The 21,533-nt window shown below is 38.6% G+C and overlaps 1 protein-coding gene and 1 long non-coding RNA gene across 2 annotated transcripts; one reads left to right on the forward strand and one right to left on the reverse strand.

Annotated features, from left to right (window-relative positions):
- Window positions 1-239: 239 nt before the first annotated feature.
- LOC134329167 (uncharacterized) lies at window positions 240-3,089 on the reverse strand. Its single transcript, XR_010014821.1, has 3 exons — window positions 3,003-3,089; window positions 1,882-1,931; window positions 240-480 (listed from the first exon to the last, which is right to left on the reverse strand). It is a non-coding gene; the product is annotated as an uncharacterized LOC134329167 (long non-coding RNA).
- An 11,364-nt stretch (window positions 3,090-14,453) lies between these two features.
- Window positions 14,454-17,608, forward strand: LOC134328450 (uncharacterized). Its single transcript, XM_063009544.1, has 5 exons — window positions 14,454-14,529; window positions 14,667-14,720; window positions 14,820-15,031; window positions 15,341-15,500; window positions 17,495-17,608. The coding sequence occupies exons 1-5, from the start codon at window positions 14,454-14,456 to the stop codon at window positions 17,593-17,595; spliced, it is 603 nt and encodes a 200-aa protein (XP_062865614.1). The 3' UTR covers window positions 17,596-17,608.
- The last annotated feature ends 3,925 nt before the right edge of the window (window positions 17,609-21,533 follow it).

Here is a 21,533-nt window from a genome sequence, read left to right on the forward strand (position 1 = left end):
ATTACAAAATCAAAACAAAAACATGGATAACTCAGCAAAAGACTACTGTATCTGGCATTTGATGACCTGATGGACCCAAGTTCAACATCGCAAAACGAAGCAAGACACGTTGAAGGTAAGCACACTTATTTTATTGCAAATAGTAACAGAAGTAGCGCAGATCAATGCCTTCAGAAATGTTACACTCTTCTTTGCTCATGTGTTCCATGCGTGTTGCGACATGCACAAATTTAAAGTTCAGCAAGAGTTCAGCAAGAGTCAAAGTAATTAAACACTTTACGAAGCTGTAAATGTGGTCTGCATTACAGGAGCGAGGAGGGTAGCAGTTTTTATACTACCATGCAGAAATGGTCAAGAATCCATGCAGTACAGGTGCAGCAGATGGAAATTGGGTTAAAACTCCACTCATCAGAAACGTTCAAGACAACTCAAACCCCTTGCATGGCTGCTACAGGCAACACATATGATGTCTGCATTCATCTAGAAACAAAAGTAGCAAGATTTACAATACAAAAAAGGTGCACTGTAGAAATTCTACAAGTAGTAGAAGGAAGTGTCCTTATAACTGTGTGCATAGGTGTGTGTGCACTGCTGCAACAAAACACTTCATCTGGAAAATACACTTTGTATTACTTATATTTAACTTTCAACTAAATGTCTTAAGATTCGAATGAGGTTTAAGTTTTTGAGAAATGTAACCGACAAAAAAGCCTGTGCTTCCCTCCAGCTAAAAGAAAGCAGTGTAAACTCACTTCCACTGCATAAGCTTAATAAAGCACCTGAACTAAGGATGCTGTGTGAGAGCTCTGCTGCAGCTGGCCAACATAATGCTCCATTTGGGTCACGGTCATCAGTTTGGCCCAAATAGTATAGCTAACCTTTTTTTTTTTACTCTATCAGCTGGCTAACAGAGCTTCTGTCTGTATCACACACATACCAACAGTTTCTGTAATATTCAGAAGTGTTTGAGCACTGTGATATACTGCATTTTGAGTTTCCTTTTAATTAACCGTCAGTTGTTTGTTAACTTTTTACCATTTGTCTCTCCGGAATGCCTGAATCCTAAATTATAGCTGTAGTAACTCATTGTTTGAGCACTGTGATATGCTACAGTAATTTGCACAGAGCTGAAATAAGTTTACACTGCAGCTTTCACTTAACTACACGGGTTTTTGTGAAAGTTTATTACTCAGCATGCCAGTGATGGAACTAACAAAGCAGCCAGAACTCAGTCATTTGTAAGTAGTACTGCAATTTTGAGTTATGCAATGAAGTTCAGCTCTGCATTTTTTTGCAAATGAGCAGTGAAATTGGGCATTGATAACCAGTCAGAGGAGAGGTTCCTTCTCTGACTGGTGCAGCATGTCCACTAGAACATGCTTTGCTCACCTTACTATCAAACATTTGTTCCGTTGAAACAGCAGGGTCTGAGATTACCAAGCTGTATGGAGTTCTGTTTATATACCATCATCTTAATAAAAGTGAGAAGTCTAATTAAATGATAACCATGGCAACAAAGTTTTAATCTTATGATGTGATGGCTTGAGATTTGATGAGCACAGGAGATGCAGCAGGCAACGTTTATTCCAAACTTTTTGTTTAATGTTAACATTCATCTGCCATTTCAGAATGATCCAATCAAAATTTAATTCACATTTAGCAAATGCTTTTGTGCTTGTTATTAATTGATCATTTAAGACTGAAAGCAAACCTAAGCTGGTCATTGTATGTGGGCCATAAAATTTTGCTCATATCACAGTTCAAAAACAGAAATCTATTCACCAGTAGAAACTATAACAGCATTAAGGAAAAAACTATAAATAAGATGATTCATTTTAGGCAGTCAAGTTAACAACCATACAAATGACCAAGAGAACTTACCAAAGGTGACCAGGATTGGGATTTGGAGTTTCAGCATCCATTTCCAAGTGCTGTCAAACAAATGAAATTGAGTCACTAATAAAGAAAGAAGAAAAAAAGGGAGTAATTGTAATCATTGTAATCAATTTGTTCAATTGCAAGTGAAATGGTCATGAAAGGATGCACATGGTCAGCAACAATACTCAAACAGTCTGTGACATTCTATAGACACAAGGCAGGCTGAGTTTATGGATTCAAGCTGTGTCAAATATGTGATCGGCCATTTTCACGACGTAAGGATTGCAGCAGCTCTGCATGAGGACCCATTGTTCAACTGCCAGATGAAGATACAGACCTTGTGCACGGCTACAGAAACCAGTGTTAATTTTGCTGCTGTGCTGATAGAAAATGTGATCAGTTGGAAAGTTTCTATCAACTCGGACAAAAGACAGCTACCTGTAAAACGTGCAAAACTAACATTCTTCCTGGGGGAGGCAAAAGAAAGGTTTTTAAACACCACTAACCTGACACGACACTCAAGAGTACATCACCCAAGGCACGTAAGTATTACAGTGATCAGAACACAGCACAGCTAAAACCCAAAAAAAAAAAAAAAAATCCAGCGAACTGTGGAGACCACATTTGACCAATACCAAAAGTACAGCAACCGGAAGGCTAAAGAAATCACGTCCAAAGTGATGGAATTTTTAGTGCTTAATATTTCACCAGAAGCCACACAATGCCATTCCTATTCTTCAAGTTAGTTCTGAGGTCAGTCCCACATCCAGAAGCTCAGTGGATATATCCCCACTTTGAGCTATACACAGTGCAGCTGTGTGGACAATAATTCACAGGTAGACAAAGTTTCAAATGTGAACGACTCGGCAGATACCGATTGAGGGCAGGGCTTTTACAAAAGCAAAGAATGTTTCATCTTGAGACATTATGGATGCAACATTTCCAATCAACCACATTTAAAACGCTGTTGAACTCCGAACACTAGTTCAATTTGTGTGCAGAACTGTACTGTGGAGGTATTTTACAAATATTTGCGTCACATATGGCTTACTTAAAAAAAAAAAAAAAAAAAAAAAAAAAAAAAAGGCCAGACTGGCTATATACTGTACACAGGAGTTACCTACATGCACCCTGTGTACCTAGGAGTCATGAACCAACTTCTTTCTCTTCAGCTGAAGTGAGGACCTTTCACTAGAAGGGTGTCTGTATTTACTGCCAAAGATCTCACAACCAATGTCTGGAAGAGACCAGTCATGTGATTCTCCACAACCACCTAAGTTCTGCAAACAGGACAGAGAAATTGCACATAATTGTTCAGGCATTAGAAAACATTTGATCATTAATAAAGGGAGCTGTTGACGTCACATTAAATGAACGCATGAACATGAAGCTATGAAATGAAGACAAGAAGCTACCCTGTTACCAAGAAAAATTTATATATTTGATGGAAAATGGAAAAAACACCAAGAACCATCCTAAATTTATGGGTACATTTAATGCCCAATGTTGGCATTCATATTTTGTTCTGAATATTTTCACAAAAACATTTACAGCTTCAGGAAAAACTGTAGGTCTGTCAGTAAGCAATCCAGCTTAAACCCAGTTACTAATATTGGCGTGACACCGACTACAGAAGGACAACCTGCCTTTGATCGAAATACATGTTCTTACTGTATACTAACACATCTAATTTCATATGCTCTTAATACTTGTATGCATAAGCATGTGTAGTTTGGTTAACACGATAAGCATGCATATGCCTTAGGCAAGAACACCTAATTTCATCATTTTAAATCATGTTGCCATTTAATTTCAATTAGAATAACTGATAAGGAATCAGGTATGTTTCTGCTTAGTTGATGTTTAAACCTGCAGCCACACTAGCCATTTATGGATAAGACTGGAGAACCATCTTACGATATATAAGCGTTAAAGAATTCCACTAGCATTCAATGAGGGAGAGAACAACTTTGTCTTAGAAACGACCAAATATGTTGAACTTAAAGTGAAATATTTACAGACATTAGCTATAGGTGGCATGAAATGGAGTCCAGTGCTTGCATCCTTGCATTTAAAATCCATATCCCTGTATATTTTAAATTTCTCACTTTTTATACCAACACTGAACTAACAAATAATCTCATTAGGAGTTATAGCTCAAGCACGAAACACTAATTGTGCGCGTGGATGAGTTAGAATGTTCGTGGCGAAATTAAAAGGTTAGCGCGAGCTGACCAGTTAACGGACACTCAACGGTTTTGTAAGCTATCGCCTGAGACGCTGCTCTTCTACCAGTCAAAGCCATTGATTTATTGTAGCATATACTGTAGTTGCTTTTTGTATATAGTAATTCCACTGACTTTTCTTCAATACATCTTCCCTGAGTATAAGTTACACTCCTGTTTGCATATACCCCCTCAATTTACAAAGTAAGTAGCACTAGCTAGCTAACTTGGCTAGCATTACGACTTTAGCTTGAAGCTAAAAAAAAAAAAACTAGCTATAGCGTTAGCCGAAAATAGTTTTGGTATTTGTTAGTTAGAAGTGTTAATTCTGAATACAATTCTGTTATTAACTTAACACTACTAGTGAAAACGCCGCTCAGGTGGCGCAGTGGTAAAAAGAGACGCGCTGCAACCAGGGCTGGATTCTGAGTATGTGGTATCGAATCCAGCTTTGCTTTACCGGTCCGAAGCTGAGTGGCTATATGAGCAACGACTGGCCGGTTGCTCATATGGGGGGTGGGACAAAGAACCGGATGTGGGTCTCTCTCTGTAAGAATGCGATTCTCTGCCGGCTGATTGGAGGCGCTTGCACAGTGGTGGGGAGGGTGCCCTTAGGGTGTGTCTCTCCGCATGCAACGCTAGGTGGCGCCAAACTCATCAATGTGTGGGTGGCAAAGATGCATCTGGCTGCTGCTCGTGTTTCGGAGGGGATACGGGTTAGCTTCAATCACCTCCGTCAGGGCAGGGTTCGGCATAGACAGAGAGGAAGCACGATGCTAATTGAACAATTGGATGCGCTAAAAAGGGGGAGAAAAAGGGGGTTTAAAAAAAAAAAAAAAAAAAAAAAAAAACACACTACTAGCGAAGGTTACATCAGTGGCGTAACATACGAGCTAAACGACTTTTGCTAGCTAGCACTAGTATCCTCACTAATTGGCCTTCTAGCAAGCTAGCTAACCTAGTCTCATTTTAGCTTTAGCTAACGCTAAGATACATGCCTTTAAAAAAACACGAAATGTTAGTATTACCTCTCCGCAGACTTTTAAGCAGTGAAGATTTCAACATACTACGTGAAATCCCTCCGTTTCTCGTCAGCTGCAGCTAAACCACTCACCTTTAGTTCTTTGGTTTTTTTTTTTTTTAAGTCACGCCTCTCCACGTAAAGCATGTGATACATGCTTCAGCCATTTAAATAAATAGTAGGCGGGTACCCTACATGCGCAAAGGGCCGGTGTGGCTGCAGGTTTTCATAAAGCAGCCTGGGCACATCTGATTCTACTTGTGTAATCAGTTGGCCTCAGTCTTTAAACAGTTAACCTGATGTGCTCTGGCTTGTCTGGAAAGAAATCCAGCAGTTAACTGGCCAGTTGTGGATAAGTCTGGACAACGCTGAATAAAAATACACAGGTTCTTTCAAACATCAAGAAACTACTGTATATATTAAAGAAGCATGGTACATTTAGTCGTTCAATGGATAGTTAACATTATCTCCCATTTATTATTAAATACATGCGTAAAAATGATCAAACCTACATTTAAATATATTTACCTTCACTAAATTTGAGCAGTTGAAAAAGTGCACAAAATCAGGAATTTTGCAAACATTTCAACACACCACAGGGTCAGTGTTCCCAGATAGTGATTCAGATCAATCCAGGATTACTTTTTTCCTTATGGAAAACTGTCAAAGGGTTCTCCGAGTGATGCCGCAGAAGATCCACGTTTGTTACCATAAAATACAAAGTTTGCACAAGGAACGTGAGAGTGTGAAGAACCTTTAAATAAAAATAAAAAAAACACAACCTTTTCCAAATTAAGATTCTTTAAGACTTCTTCACACTCACACATCCCTTCTACAGACATAGTATTTCATGGAACCAAAAGTAGTTCCTCTGTGGCATGACAGAGAACCCTTTGACAAAACAATGACTTTTTCAAGGGTTCTTTAGTTAAGAAAGTAGTTCTACTTAGAACTATGATTTCTATATGGAACCATTTCAGGCTTAAAAGGTTCTTTGCATAGTGAAATCGTTCTTTAGATTGATGGAGATTGTGTTGTGCATGGTTCTGTATAGCACCAAAAGGGTTCTTCTATTGTTACAAGCTTGACATTGTAACACTACAAGCACCCTCTTGGTGCTAAATAGAAACATGTACAACAAATTCTCCATTCTATATAGGTCCTTAATGCTCATGGTCATTCACTTTACTAAAGAACCATTGAAGAACCATTTTTTTAAGTGTGTACACTTATCAAAGGATTATTTACCATATTAACCTTTTTTTATACAACTACTCACAGTTGTCTTCTTATAATCAGGTTCACTAGCAAGACAGGTGCACAAAAGACAAAGGTATGTAATAAACAAGCAATAGATCCTTTAATAACCACATTGAATGTGACAATGATTCTGTTTTGTATCTTTTGTTTAACTGTACAGAATGTCTTGCAGAAAACCATCATATTGGACACTTAGGTGAAAAGCAAAAGCATGGGTTGATCGAGACTTAGAGTCAATTCAGGCACAAGGGGGGCAGAGCATTGATTCAGAAACAGAAAACAATGCTCTACTTGAAGACGAAGATGACGATGATGATGATTTGGAGTTCATGGATTGCCAATCTGCGGTGTGTAATAATGACCTCAGTTGCATTACTAATGATGTATTTTTGACTGTGAGGACTTTGATTCTGGATCAGAGTCAGAACTGGAGTTTGATTCTTTGCGTGATGAACTAGCAAAATGGGCAATTCAACATAGGGTTGGGCGGTATGACGGTATTACGGTATACCGCGGTATTCAAAAATGGTGGCGGTATTCAAAAATGGTGACGGTATTTTTTAAATGTGAAGCGCCAAATTTCTGCTTCAGGGCTACCTTGAAAACTGAGACTTTAGGACACACGCGCATCCACAGTAAGGGAGGGGTGGGAGGGGTAGGCGGTTGGAGCTCGCTGATTGGCTGTGGGGTGCTTACTGGTGTAAGCTGATAACACAGAGAGACGAGTGAAGAGCCACACTGGCTAACAAGCAGAAACTGAATAACGGCTCGTCTTTGAATTTTTCAAAATCAACATTTTTTATCAGTTCAACCGGAAATTAACACAAGCGCGTGCATGCGTGGACATGTACTTATTTACTAAATATATCTTCAGTGTAAATCGAGCACAAGTGTTGAGAATAAGGAGCAAACAGTGATAATAACGTTACGGCCAATCCGCTGTTCTGACTCTTGTCTGCCATAGATTTTCCTGCCTATGTAAGAACTATTTTTTCCTAAATAAAAGCGCTATATTAAGAAAAAAGAACGTCTCACCTGTCGTGTAATGTGAATTTTAAAATATATTGTCTGGTGTGTAGGGAAGAGATTGGATTTGTACCGTTTCCGTGCTCGTGTTTTGCACGGAGCTTGTGTGACATTTAAAGTAGCGTTCTCGTTAACCACTCAAATGTTTGGACTTTGAATTATTTTAACATTATTTTACACACAGTCATCGCATCGCATGAACATTTACATTCATATTTTTTGTTACTGTATAGAACTTAATTCTGGATTACAAGCATAACTAATCGTACACGTTCATACACTTTTAAGAAATATCTGTAACTATAAACTAAGCAGTTAACTTTTGAAATATATTGAAGTGTTTAGCTGCTATTATTCTGTTTTGTGTGGGCAGAGAGAGATTACAATGCCAAAAATGTTATGTGTTAATGTTTGTGTTAAAGTGTAATTGATACACATGCATTTATACTTATGTGTATTTATTATAGACCAGACAAGATAAGCAATGTTTGACGTTCAGATTTTTAAATCTTTTTATAATAAAACATTGAAATATTGTAATTACACTCAAGTGTGTACACTGTAAAGTAATACTGTATACCCCGTAACACTGTAATACTGTATACCGTAATACTGTATACCGCGGTATTTCCTGAAGACGGTATGACGGTATGACGGTATGAAAATCGGCAATATCGCCCAACCCTAATTCAACACCACATCACGCACAGTGCAATAAATGCACTGCTAGATGTCCTTGGCAAGTATCACTCAATCTTGCCAAAAGATGCCAGGACACTCTTGAGTACAGCAAGATCAAATGATCTTGCAATTCAGGATAAAGCCGGTGGTCAGTACTACTACTTTGGTGTGCTCCAATCAGTTACACACATTCTGCAAAACAACAAGGGTTTAGTGACCAATACAAAACACCTGAAACCTCAAGTCAATATTGATGGGCTACCACTTTTCAAAAGCTCACCAACACAGCTGTGGCCCATCCTTGGCACTGTTATTAACTTGCCACATCATGAGCCAGTGACAATTGGGCTGTTTTGTGGTGAAAGAAAGTCTAATTCACAAAACGAGTTTCTTGATGACTTTGCATTAGAGATAGCCAAGCTTGCTGAGGGGTTTGACTTTGAGGGAGTAAGGTTAACTTTGCAGCTCTCTTCAATGGTCTGTGATGCCCCAGCTCGTGCTTTTATTAAGTGTATAAAAGGTCACACAGGGTACCATGGGTGTGAGAAATGCACACAGGAAGGCGTTTACATAGACAACAGAATGACGTATCCTAGAACCGACCTGCCACAACGGACAGATCAAAGTTTCAGGGATAAGACCGATTTGGATCACCACCATGGTATTTCAGCTCTAGAAAAGACATCTCTGGGAATGGTATCTGGGTTCCCTCTTGATTACATGCACCTTGTGTGCCTAGGTGTCATGCGGCGACTTCTGTACCTGTGGCTGAAATTAGGTCCTCTCACTTGTAGGCTGTCCAACTTTCAGGAAAACGCATTAACAGAAAGGCTGCTGGGTATCCAAAGCTATGTACCTATTGAGTTTGCACGTCGACCAAGGACTCTCAGAGAAATTGACAGGTGGAAAGCCACAGAGTTTAGACAATTTGTATTGTACACTGGCCCTGTTCTGCTCAAAGATACATTGAGCACCGCAGTGTACCAAAATGTTCTGCTGCTATTTGTGGGCATTTTCATCCTTAGCAACAACACTCTGAGGACTATCTTGAATATGCCAATAACATCCTAGGTCTTGTTGTTTCTCATTTTGGACAGCTCTATGGCCCTAAATTTGTGTCGTACAATGTTCACAATCTAGCGCATCTTGAGCAAGACGTTAAAAATCACGGTGTTCTTGACAGCTTCAGTGCCTTCCATGAAAACCACCTGAGTAAAATGAAAAAAATGATTAGAAAACCTAGCAGCCCACTCAGTCAAATTGCAAAAAGACTGTCAGAGGTACAATGGAGAGATAGCCCAGAGAAAAATACATGTTTATTAAGACAAAGCATCTCTGGTCCTCTTCCTCCACCTTTTTATGGTGCAACCCAATACAAAAAGCTGGTAACACCACAGTTCAGTGTCAAGCTTGACCAGGCCAACAGTTATATTTACCTTGAGGGAAAAGTTGCAAAGGTTAAAAATATCATCTCTTGCAGGAATGAGGTATTTGTGGCATACAGCAGATTTGAGCAGCATGAATCATTCTTTGATTATCCACTGTCATCATCTACCTTTGGCATATATTTGGTTCATGGGCTCACAAGAACAATACATTTCTGCAAAGCTGATCAAATAGAGGGGAAGGCCTTCCTAATTCCATATAAACACAAATTTGTGTCAATTCCACTCTTGCATGCAAAAACTCAGTAAATGTGTACTACCTTTCATAATGTTTGGAATCACTAGCAAGAATTTTTTTATATCCAAAACTAACTCATACAATGTGGATTTAAATATAGCAAACTACATATCAAACTGTCTATTCAATTAATTCAATATTTTTTATTTTATTTTTTAAAAGTGATAAATCAAATACTGCAATTCCGTTTACCATTTTTGTTTACCCTAAAATGTAAGCATCACATTTGATAAGTGGAGAATTGTGTGTGTAATGTAAAACTAGAAGTTTCAGATAATTAGGAAGCTACAAATGTAGCACAATATCCAAAATGTAGATGTATCCAGAGTAATGAACGTGTGTATAAAAACACACACACACACACACACACACACACACACACACACACACACACACACACTACTCTGGATACATCTACATTTTGGATATTGTGCTACATTTGTAGCTTCCTAATTATCTGAAACTTCTAATTTTGCATTACATAATATTACAATGATATATTTATAACTGTGATCCCAAACGGTGAATGGTAATGTCTGAAAAATGTTAATTTATTAATGCATCTATCTAAAGCTCACTTTTAAAAATAACAAAAGTATTAGTACCTTTCTGTCAGAAAAAACTTGTCATTCTTTTTTTGCCCTCCTCACAGAGTCGTTTGACAACATTGTTGCCAACTGGAAAAAGTCATGCTACACATCAGATCTTAACTCAGAAACTGAGTTAAGAAACTCCAGCACAGAAACTCTGGGAGTCAGGAAGTGAGCTGTGCATACTGTGCTATAAATATTGTAAAACAATTCTGCAGTGTGTACTACCTATTGCTAATTTATTACTGTACTCTTGTAGAAAGAAAATATACTCTTCCTCTGAACAAGAAGAAGAAGAACCACAACCTGCCAAATTAAAACTTGCAAATGCACCAAGACCCCCAGCCCCACCACAAAGACAGAAACATGGTTCAAAAAATAACGGTTAGTGCATTTAATTTTACAATTGTGTGGATCCTGAACCACACAGACTACACACATTTTTGTTGTTGAAGCAACCACAGTGCATGTCATCTACTAACAATCTCATACCATAGCTACACCTTTAATCACAAAAGAGTTGCAAAAATGTCAACGCTCTAAAACCTGACTTTTTTTTTGCATTCTTAGCACTAACCAGCACCTTTCAGCCTGGAAGAGCAGAGCAGGAGTGGTGTAACAATCTGTCAGATAGTCAAGGTATATATGTCTGAAACATTTAGAATGGTGGATTTAAAAGGAACACTTCAGCATTTTTAACCTAATGACTGAAGTAATCAACAGCATGCATTTTCCCCTGTTACCTTTGAGCAGTAAAAACTTCTGTTTAATAAAATATTAGTATCAATCTCATTATGCAAATGGAACATCCAGACGTCATCAATCCAACTTGTTAATATCATGTTTCGTTAATGATCAGAAAGCCATTTTTGTTTCCCCACATAAAGGAAATGACTGTTGTCCACTATAGATATTGGCACTTCTGGAAAAAAAAAATTAAATATTAAATATTAAAAATTTCTGCTTTATTCAACACAGGGATCACCACAGCAACACTGTCCTAAATGAATCAAATCAGAAGCAGGGGACAATTGTATGTCAGGCCACATTTTATGTTTACTTTTTTCCAACATGTTAACTTCAGCCAAAAATAGTAATTGTGTTCTCTGTAGAGTATCTGTACTTATTTTCACTTACCAAGGGCTCCCAAGTGTTATTTTTAGTAATTCAGTACAGTAAGTGTTTTAAGGGGGCTGCTTAGCTGCTGGTTGCTTTGTTTAGTATCCACTTTGGTGGCCTGTTTAAAAATAAAATGCACATGACAATACACATGGTGAAACAATTTTTTTAATTCATGAGAAGTCATGTGGTTAACAAGCAATTATTAACTAAACACAGGACTTAACAGCCATGTGAGTTAGTTATAAAGCAGGCATGGGGTTTTTAAAAGCATCTTAGCATGAATATGATTCTTAAATTAGTGTTTATGAATCCTAACTAGAAGAGCGTATGTCTTAAGTGTAATGCTCGCTCTACAAGTTAAGATAATCTTAACACTAAGATCCTTTTGGGAATCTTGGCCCAGGTTAGTCAGTCTTCTTGTGACATTCCATAATTGAGCCATAATTGTCATAACCAAACATCTAGTCATGCCCTGTCAATACCAAAACTATAAATAAATAATCTCAGAGTTAGAGGTGGGTGATATGGAAAAATGTAATATCACAAAGTAATTATTATTTTTTTAATTTTCTGTAAACAGCACCTACCATGCAACAAGATGCATCAAGGTGGCCCATGTCCAACCAGTGTACATGGGCAGATGCTTCTCATGGGACAGCACAAGGCCAGGGTGTTCTACCTCATGTCAGTGGTGAGTTTACTGAAGAAGCAGAAAAATATTTTTTTTTCAGTTGGGCATTAATACATGAATAATATAGTTAACAACGACACTTAAGGTCGCTAAAATACTAAGAATAAAAGTCAGGCATTTTCTGTAGAGTAACCATTTTTATTTTAAGTTCTCCATTAACAGCACCCACCATACAGCTATGACAGTTAAGTACACTTTTAATCTCAAAAGCATCTGAGCACGAATATGATGCTTAAAATAGCGTTAAGATAATCTTAACTGTCAGAGTGTTTAGTGTGATGCTTGCTCTACCAGTTAAGTTTATCTTTTCTTTATTTTAAGAATCTGGGCCCAGGTTAGTTAGTCTTCTTGTGACACACAGGATGAGCCATAATCACCATAACCAAGCTAATTTTCTTATCATGCCCAGTCAAAACATTTTCTGAGTATTTTTTTTTTATTCCCTGTAAACAGCATATCCCTGGCCCATGTCTGACCAGTGTACAGGACAAGGCCAGGGGGTTCTACCTCATGTCAATGGTGAGTTTACTGAAGAAGGAGAAAAGCAATTTTTCAGTTGGGTATTAGTACGTTAACACTACAGGTAAGAATGATGCCTTAAGTCGCTGAAATGCAAATAATAAAAGTCAGGCATTCTCAAAAGCACAGGATGTGCCATAATTGCCATAACCAAGCTAATTTTCTCATCATGTCTTGTCAAAACCAAAACTACAGTGGTGCTTGAAAGTTTGTGAACCCTTTAGAATTTTATATTTCTGCATACATTTGACCTAAAACATCATCAGATTTTCACACAAGTCCTACAAGTAGATAAGGAGAACCATATCAAACAAATGAGACACAAATATTAGACTGTCATTTTTTTATTGAAGAAAATGGTCCAATGTTACAGATCTGTGAGTGGTAAAAGTATGTGAACCTTTGCTTTCAGTATCTGGTGTGACCCCTTTGTGCAGCAATAACTACAACTAAACGTTTCCGAAAACTCCTGATTAGTCCTGCACATCGGCTTGGAGGAGTTTTAGCCCATTCCTCCGTACAACTTCACAGCTTCAACTCTTATGTTGGTGGGTTTCCTCCCATGAACCGCTCGCTTCAGGTCCATCCACAACATTATTGCATTAATATCGGAACTTTGACTTGGCCATTCCAAAACATTAACTTTATTCTTCTTTAACTATTCTTCGGTAAAATGACTCACGTGCTTCTGGTTGTTGTCTTGCTGCGTGACCCACATTCTCTTGCAGATGCAGCAAAAAAGGCCTAAACCATGATACTACCACCACCGTGTTTCACAGATGGGATAAGGTTTTTATGCTGGAATGCAGTGTTTTCCTTTCTCCAAACATAACGCTTCTCATTTAAACCAAAAAGATATGTTCCATTGTTCCAGTAGCCTTCTGGCTTGTCCATCTGATCTTTAGCAAACTGCAGATGAGCAGCAATGTTCTTTTTGGAGAGCAGCAGCTTTCTCCTTGCAACCCTGCCATGCACACCACTGTTGTTCAGTGTTCTCCTGATGGTGGACTCATGAACATCAACATTAGCCAATGTGAGAAAGACCTGTAGTTGCTTATAAGTTACCTTGGGTTCCTTCGTGACCTCGCCGACTATTACATGCCTTGCTCTTGTCGTGATCACTGTTGGTCGACCACTCCTGGAGAAGGTAATAATGGTCTTGAATTTCCAACATTTGTACACAGCCTGTCTGACTGTGGATTGGTGGAGTCCATACTCTTTAGAGATAGTTTTGTAACCCTTTCCAGCCTGATGAGAATCAGTGACTTCTCTCAGAAATCTCCTTTGTTCATGCCATGATACACTTCCACAAATTTGTGTTGTGAAGAGCAGACTTTGATAGATCCCTGTTCTTTAAATAAAACAGGGTGCCACTCATACCTGATTGTCATCCCATTGATTGAAAACACCTGACTCTAATTTCACCTTCAAATTACCTGCTAATCCTGAAGATTCACTCACAGATATATTATATTGGATCATTTTCCTCAATAAATAAATGACCAAGTCTAATATTTGTGTCTTATTTGGTTGATTTGAATCTCCCTACCTACTATTAGGACTGATGAATTTGATGAAGTTTTAGGTCAAATTTATGCAGAAATGTAGACAATTCCAAAGGGTTCGCAAACTTTCAAGCACCACTGTAAAAAAAATTAAAAATAAATAAATAAATAAGAAAAAAAGTCATGTATTTTCTATTTTTTTTTTCACTGTAAACAGCACCTACCGTACAACAAGATCAATCAAGGTGGCCCATGTCCAACCAGTGTACATGGGCAGATGCTTCTCAGGGGACAGGACAAGGCCAGGGCGTCCTACCTCATGTCAATGGTGAGTTTAATGAAGAAGGAGAAAAGCAATTTATCAGTTTATTAATACATAAATATTATAGGTAAGAACAACGTCTTAGGTTGCAAAATGCCTCTTCTGTAGAGTGAACTTTTTCATTTTAATTTCTGCTTTAACAGCACCCACCATACAGCAGGGACTGTCAAGGCGGTTCATACCCAATCAGTGTGCACGTAAGTTTGATCAGTTAGAATGAACAGCCCTACAACACATTAATCATGAATAGAAAATGGACTAGATCTTGTAAAATGATATTTTTTTTAATTTTGCAGCTGTAGACAGAACTGTCCTGGAGGCACTGAAAGAGATGGACCTGAAGATAAATTACCTGACATCTCTTGTAGAATCTCTTGTGGGTGGACGTCGAATTTTGCCCCCACAACAGCAAGACGATGAAGACTTGAATGTCATCCCTCTGGATTCAGTAGAAGCCCTAGAACATTTAGAAGAAAGGCTTCTGAGCAATGGACTGAAGCAAAGGATGGTAAAGCTCATTTGTAAATTATTTCCCATCAAATAAGACCATGACATGATTCACAATGTATTCACAAATATTTCCTGTTGTTTTATATTTTTAAGTGTATGATAGTTTTAACTTTAAAAATGTACTACAATTGCAAGAAAAAAAAATACAAATAACATTTGGGTGAGTGACAATGGGAGAATGTAACTTTATATATACGGATTCATACTTAATAAAAAAAAACCTTTAAATAAAATGCAAATAAGACATTTAATAGTAACAACAAAACATATGAAGTTTATACATTTCTATTACTGTGCATTATTTCAGATTAACATGCTGTCACTAAGTGGTGGACATACCATGAAAAAGACAATCTGGAGAATTGCCAGCAAGGTGTTCACCCCCAACCTTGCGAAAAACCTTAACTGGTGCGGCAGGGGAGACAAGCGAGGTCTAAAACAAACCGCATGTGGACAAGTTATTATTGGTAAGTCATGATAAACAATTTACACCTAAAGAAACAATCAGAATGTTTATATAATACACTGTTAAAAAAAATTAAAGGAACACTTAGAAAAAATCATGCAGATTATCTTTCCTGATATGGACTGGGTAATGTGTTAGGAACTAAAGGATGCCACATAGTTTAATGGAAATGATAATTATCATCCTAGAGAGGGTTGAATGCAAAGACACTCCAAACATCAAAGCGAAAAAGTTATGCAGCAGGCTAGTCCATTTAGCCCAAATTTCATTGCAGCAAGTCAAAATGGTACTCAGTAGTTTGTATGGCCTCTACGTGCTTGTATGCATGCCTGACAACATCGGGGCATGCTCCTAATGAGACGACGGATGGTGTCCTGAGGATCTCCTCCCAGATCTGGACCAGGGCATCACTGAGCTCCTGGACAGTCTGAAGCACAACCTGGCGGCGTCGGATGGACCAAAACATAATGTCCCAGAGGTGTTCTACTGGATTCAGGTCAGGCATGCACCAGGAGGAACCCAGGACCCACTGGGCGCCAGTAGCAGATCTGCCAGTTCCGGTGTTCTATGGCAAATGCCAATCAAGCTCCAAGGTGCTGGGCTGTGAGCACAGGGCCCACTACAGGACGTGGGGCCTTCAGGCCACCCTCATGAAGCCTGTTTTGATTGTTTGGTCAGACACATTCACACCAGTGTCCTGCTGGAGTTCATTTTGTAGGGCTCTGGCAGTGCTCATCCTGTTCCTCCTTGCACAAAGGAGCAGATACTGGTCCTGCTGAGGGGTTAAGGTCCTTCTACGGCCATGCCCAGCTCTCCTAGAGTAACTAACTGTCTCCTGGAATCTACTCCATACTCTTAAAACTGTGCTGGGAGACACAGCAAACCTTCTGACAATGGCACGTATTGATGTGCCATCCTGCAGGAGCTGGACTACCTGTGCAACCTCTGTAGGGTCCAGGTACCGCACCATGGTACTAGTAGTGACGCTGACCATAGCCAGCTGCAAAACTAGTGAAAAATCAATCAGAAAAGACGAGGAGGGACAAAATGTCAATGGCCTCCTATTAAACCATTCCTGTTTCGGGGGTCGTCTCATTGTTGCTCCTTTAATGCACCTGTTAATTTCATTAACACCAAAGCAGCTGAAACTGATTAACAACCCCCCTGCTACTTAACTGACCAGATCAGCATCCCAGAAGTTGAACTGAGTTGATGCTATACTCTGATTAAAAAGTGTTCCTGTAATTTTTTGAGCAGTGTATTTTGTTAATAGCAACATGATGCTAGCTAGTCTTACTGAACAGTTTCTGTAATGCCCACACAGTGCTTGTTGTGCTTAAAAACAGTTCATGCCTGTCCCTATTGGTACTCTGGTTTCAAAACCAGTATATCACAAAAAAATACTAAAAATCTTATTCGGAGCAGTACACCACAAACTTTTGCCACAATGCACCTGGTAACTCACACTGATAATTCTACAAACATGTCCAAACTGCACTCACGTATTCATATACCTAAACTGTAATGATAAACACATTGATAAGTCACATTTATTTATTCATTCATTTAGTTTACAAACTGAAACCTACCGTTTAGAAAGCTGATCTCCGCCACGTGTCCTCCTCCTCCTCCTCCTCCTCCTCAGGAGTCTTTTCGCTACAGGTCCACATATTGGTCATGTGGTTTTCACGTGTTGTCAAAGCACATAGGATACAATTTGTGTAATTTGTACAAAAAAATCGACTTTACTTCAAATGGGGTAAAGCTTTCAGCAAATTTAACCTTCAATGTCCCATTTAATCTTATAAAAACTCAATAAAAGCTCAAATACAAATAAAGAAGACCCCGACAGCAACGTCATGTTTAAAACCATGCCCTTTTTGTCAGATTAGGCTACGTTTTGCTTACATACAGCGCCATTTATCTACTTTAATATAACATAAGTGTAGCACTTATTTTATGACTCTTTTAATACTGTTTGTTTCTCACACACAGCTGCCACAATGAAAAATCCAGTGCTGCCAGCGCCGACTGAAGCAGAAGCGGAGAACTGCTTAAAGGATTACTTGCGGCTAGCACCAGGAAGGAGACTTTAAATTACATTTTATTTAGTAGTTAATTGCTAGTTTTGTTTTGTTATTTGTGTTCATCGTAATTATTATTCTAATGTTTATTTATCATATATAAAAAATTTGATTCATGAATTCATATTTCACTTAATTTTGTGTGTCAAGGAACAATAATAAATAAGAATGTTACTACCACTGATTATAATGTCTGTTGTTTATAGATATATTATCTGTATTATCTATTATTATTATTATTATTATTATTATTATTGTTATTATTATTATTATTATTATTATTATTATTATTAAAGCAGTACATGAGAGGGGAGTGCACACACACACACACACACACACACACACACACACACACGTTCAATTATATTCAGATGCTGTATTTTAGTTATACTGTACACATAAGTCTGGAATACAGCGTCTGAACGCCATTTCAGCATCCGAGCCTGATATTTAGGAGATGTATTACAGATGAATAAGCGATCTATTAGATGGTCTCGGATACCTCTCATAAGCGTCTCTGAGACGCAGGCATGATGATGACGTAGTAAGATTGATCTGGAAAGCAGCAGCTGAAGATCTTCCACGATCCACCAGCGACGTATCAGAGAGGTATTGCAGATGAGCAAACACTCTATTAAATACGTATTCCAGACCAACTGGGTTACATCCAACAGACGTCTCTGAGATGTATATGTGCTATCAGGGAAACCACATAAGTATGTCTATATGAATAAAAGAATAAATAAATTAAAATAAATAAATGGCTTACGGGAACCTTCTGCAACCGTCTTGCCTATTCGAATTTGAGTCATGAAATGAGGTAAAGGGGCATTGATAGCTTTTGTTTTGATAAACTAACATGAGCATCTACATGCACCTTGAGTTTCAGTTTTTCTAGAATTTCATGAAATTTTCATGAATTTGAAGTTTTCCCTTCAATTCGTGTTCCAAATTAAAAGCATGTAAACATAAAATGATTGGAACCCTAAATTAGTATAGGTACAAGGTAATTATGCCTTGAATTAATTTAATTTATTATTTTATTTATATAGTTTATTTATATGGTTTGTTACTCAACCTAGAAACACTTTGTCAGTGTGAGCCATGATGATTGCGACAGAAGCAAAAGGTTCTTTCACATTTATTCCAGTGTTGAAGGAGGGGATTGCAAAAAATCTCTGATAAGTAAATGGTGCTAAAACTATGCAATGACATCGCCTCAGTCTGCTGAAAGTACCAACATTCGGGCCAGATGCAGGATGCCGCAATCTCGCCGAGTCTCAGTCAGCCGACAGTGCCAACGTGCAGCCATATTCGGGCCAATCAAAAAGTGGTATTGAAAAAGACCACAAAACATGATATGGATTAAATATTTTATTATAGGACATGCATTTTTTATATATTTTTAGACCAGAAGTTTACTGTGTGCAAAATCAAAATGATCATGTATCATGAATAAATAAACCCAACTCACAAGAACCTTTCACTACAGGCCTGCAGATGATAAAATCACCAGTATAAGAGGTTTAGTAAGTGATATATTAATAATAAAATAACGAGTAAAGTGCTTTTCCCCTGTTGATCTTCACTTGTGTTTTTACTGTGTAATGTAATTTGTAGACGGTCCCTTGGTGCTCGCTGTGCTCACTGCAGCTCGTATAACACAACATGCTCCGTGCTTTACAGAAGACAAACATTTCTGAAGTAAAGTAAGTTCTAGCTGCTTGTCTTGGATGTCAACAACGATAATCTGCTATTATTAATCCTTTTACACGCACCGTTTAAAAGCTATTGAAGACAGAAATGTAAATATGTGAATATGAAACCAGCTTGACCTCACTGTCATTTAAACCCTGTCCACAACAACACGGAGATTTTTAACCCTTTTTACTCTTCTGTGTTTTTCTCTCTTCCACACCAAATCATAAATCCACAATTAATCAAAGCAACATGGAGATTGTTATTAATACACTTTGATTTATTTAAGAATGTTAAATCAGATCAGTGCTGGTTGAGTTATTGGTATACTGGTGTAAAACTAAAAGCATTACAGAGTGGTTTAAAATCAGCTTAGATATACATTTTTTTAAATTTACTTTTTAATAGAACACATTACTTCAGATGAATTACACTAGCTGCTAGTTAAACTATCTGTCTGATTACTGTATCATGTCTTTGGCATGGCTGGATTACTGTATCATGTCTTTGGCATGGCTGACCGGGCCAGTGGGGCCAGCGCCCAGGGGCCCTTGAGGTCAGGGGGCCCCAGGGGGGCCCTGGCCCAAAACATTTAGCGATGCCTATCAACATTTATGATACAATATATTTTTATTTCCGAGGGCCCTCCATTTTAAGGATCCTCTGACTATTAGGGACTTTGACCCCAGGGCCTCTTGGGGGCCCTAGCCATGCTTTTGGGGCCCCTAGCCATGCTTTTGGGCCCTAGCCATGCTTTTGGGGGCCCTAGCCATGCTTTTGGGCCCTAGCCATGCTTTTTGGGGCCCTAGCCATGCTTTTGGGCCCCTTATGAAAATGGATGAGGCATTGTGGCACTGCTCTGACTTCTGCTCTGACTTCGACTTCTGGCTATTAGGGGTCCTAGGAAAGAGGCGGGCATATTTTTAGAGGGCCCTGGTTATGAGAGCCCCTACCAGGGGGCCCTAGAGAAGAGCAGGGCATACCATTAGAGGGCCCTTGATCAAGAGGGCCCCTGCTATGGGGCCCTTGACTTCCATAGAAGTCGTTTACCATGGCTCCTTGACTTTCTAGGGACCTACAAATTGCCAGGCAAGCTACCATATTTCATAACAGACGTTTTGTTATGAAATATGCGATTCAGGCCCTTACTTAATGTTTCTGAATTTGTATTGTTTCAAAATTATTATGTTCAATTTCTGCAATTTTGCAATTATTTAAATTTAAGACAAACAATTTGTCTGATGAATGCTATCTTTGACACCGATTAAATTGAGTGAATTTGGCCAAGGGTGTGATTTCACTTATGTGAAAACAACAAGTCATTTGACTAGTTTCATGTTTCCCCTTTAATAAACAACAGTAAAGAGACCAGTGGTCACTCTAGCTCTAAAGGAATGCATGAAAGGAAAAGTGCCTTTTCATACAACAGAACTGCAAGCTAATTTTACTGAGTAGCACAATTTTGGTTTGGTGACAGATGATGAAACAGCAAGTGGTTTTGTTGTAGTAGCTCTATGGAGGAGAAATGTGTAACTCGAAGTGAAGCCTCTGCACTCTGTGACACATTGGACACGTTGGAGACGGCCTTCATGGCATACTTCTGGGACACAATATTACAGAGGTTCCAAGCCACAAACCTGCAGCTGCAGAAGCATGATATTGACATATGTACAGCTACACAACTTCTCTTGTCTTTACGAGACTTTGTGGCAGCACAGAGAGATAACTTTGAGGTGTTTGAAGGGGCAGCTTTAAATGTCACCACTGCTGTCTCCCAAGAGTACAGGCATGACCTCCAGCGTACAAAGAAGCGCAAAATTATGTCTGATGATAGTGCAGAGCCAGGTGTAGCATTTAACGGAAAGGACAAGTTTCGGATCGAAACTTTCAATGTTGTCATTGACAAACTTGTGTCCTGTCTCAACCACCGTTTGAATGCATACACACACTTAACTGAGCTATTTGATGTTCTTTTCATGCCTGACAATATGTCCAACAGTGAGCTCACTTTAAAGGCTAACTCACTCGCTGCAGCATATCCTTCAGATCTGAACATGAGCCTGGCAGATGAATTGATACAATACAAATCATTCATAACAGAAAAAGAAAAATGTCCTAGTAAAATGCTCAAAACCATGATAAATTTGAATTTACAGTCAACCTTTCCAAATGTCTACATAGCACTTAGACTTTTTTTGACTGTGCCTATCACAAATTGTGAAGGGGAGCGTTCATTCTCCAAACTGGCTCGT

This window comes from Trichomycterus rosablanca, chromosome 15 (genome assembly GCF_030014385.1).
Source record: "Trichomycterus rosablanca isolate fTriRos1 chromosome 15, fTriRos1.hap1, whole genome shotgun sequence".
NCBI classification, from domain to species: Eukaryota; Metazoa; Chordata; class Actinopteri; order Siluriformes; family Trichomycteridae; genus Trichomycterus; species Trichomycterus rosablanca.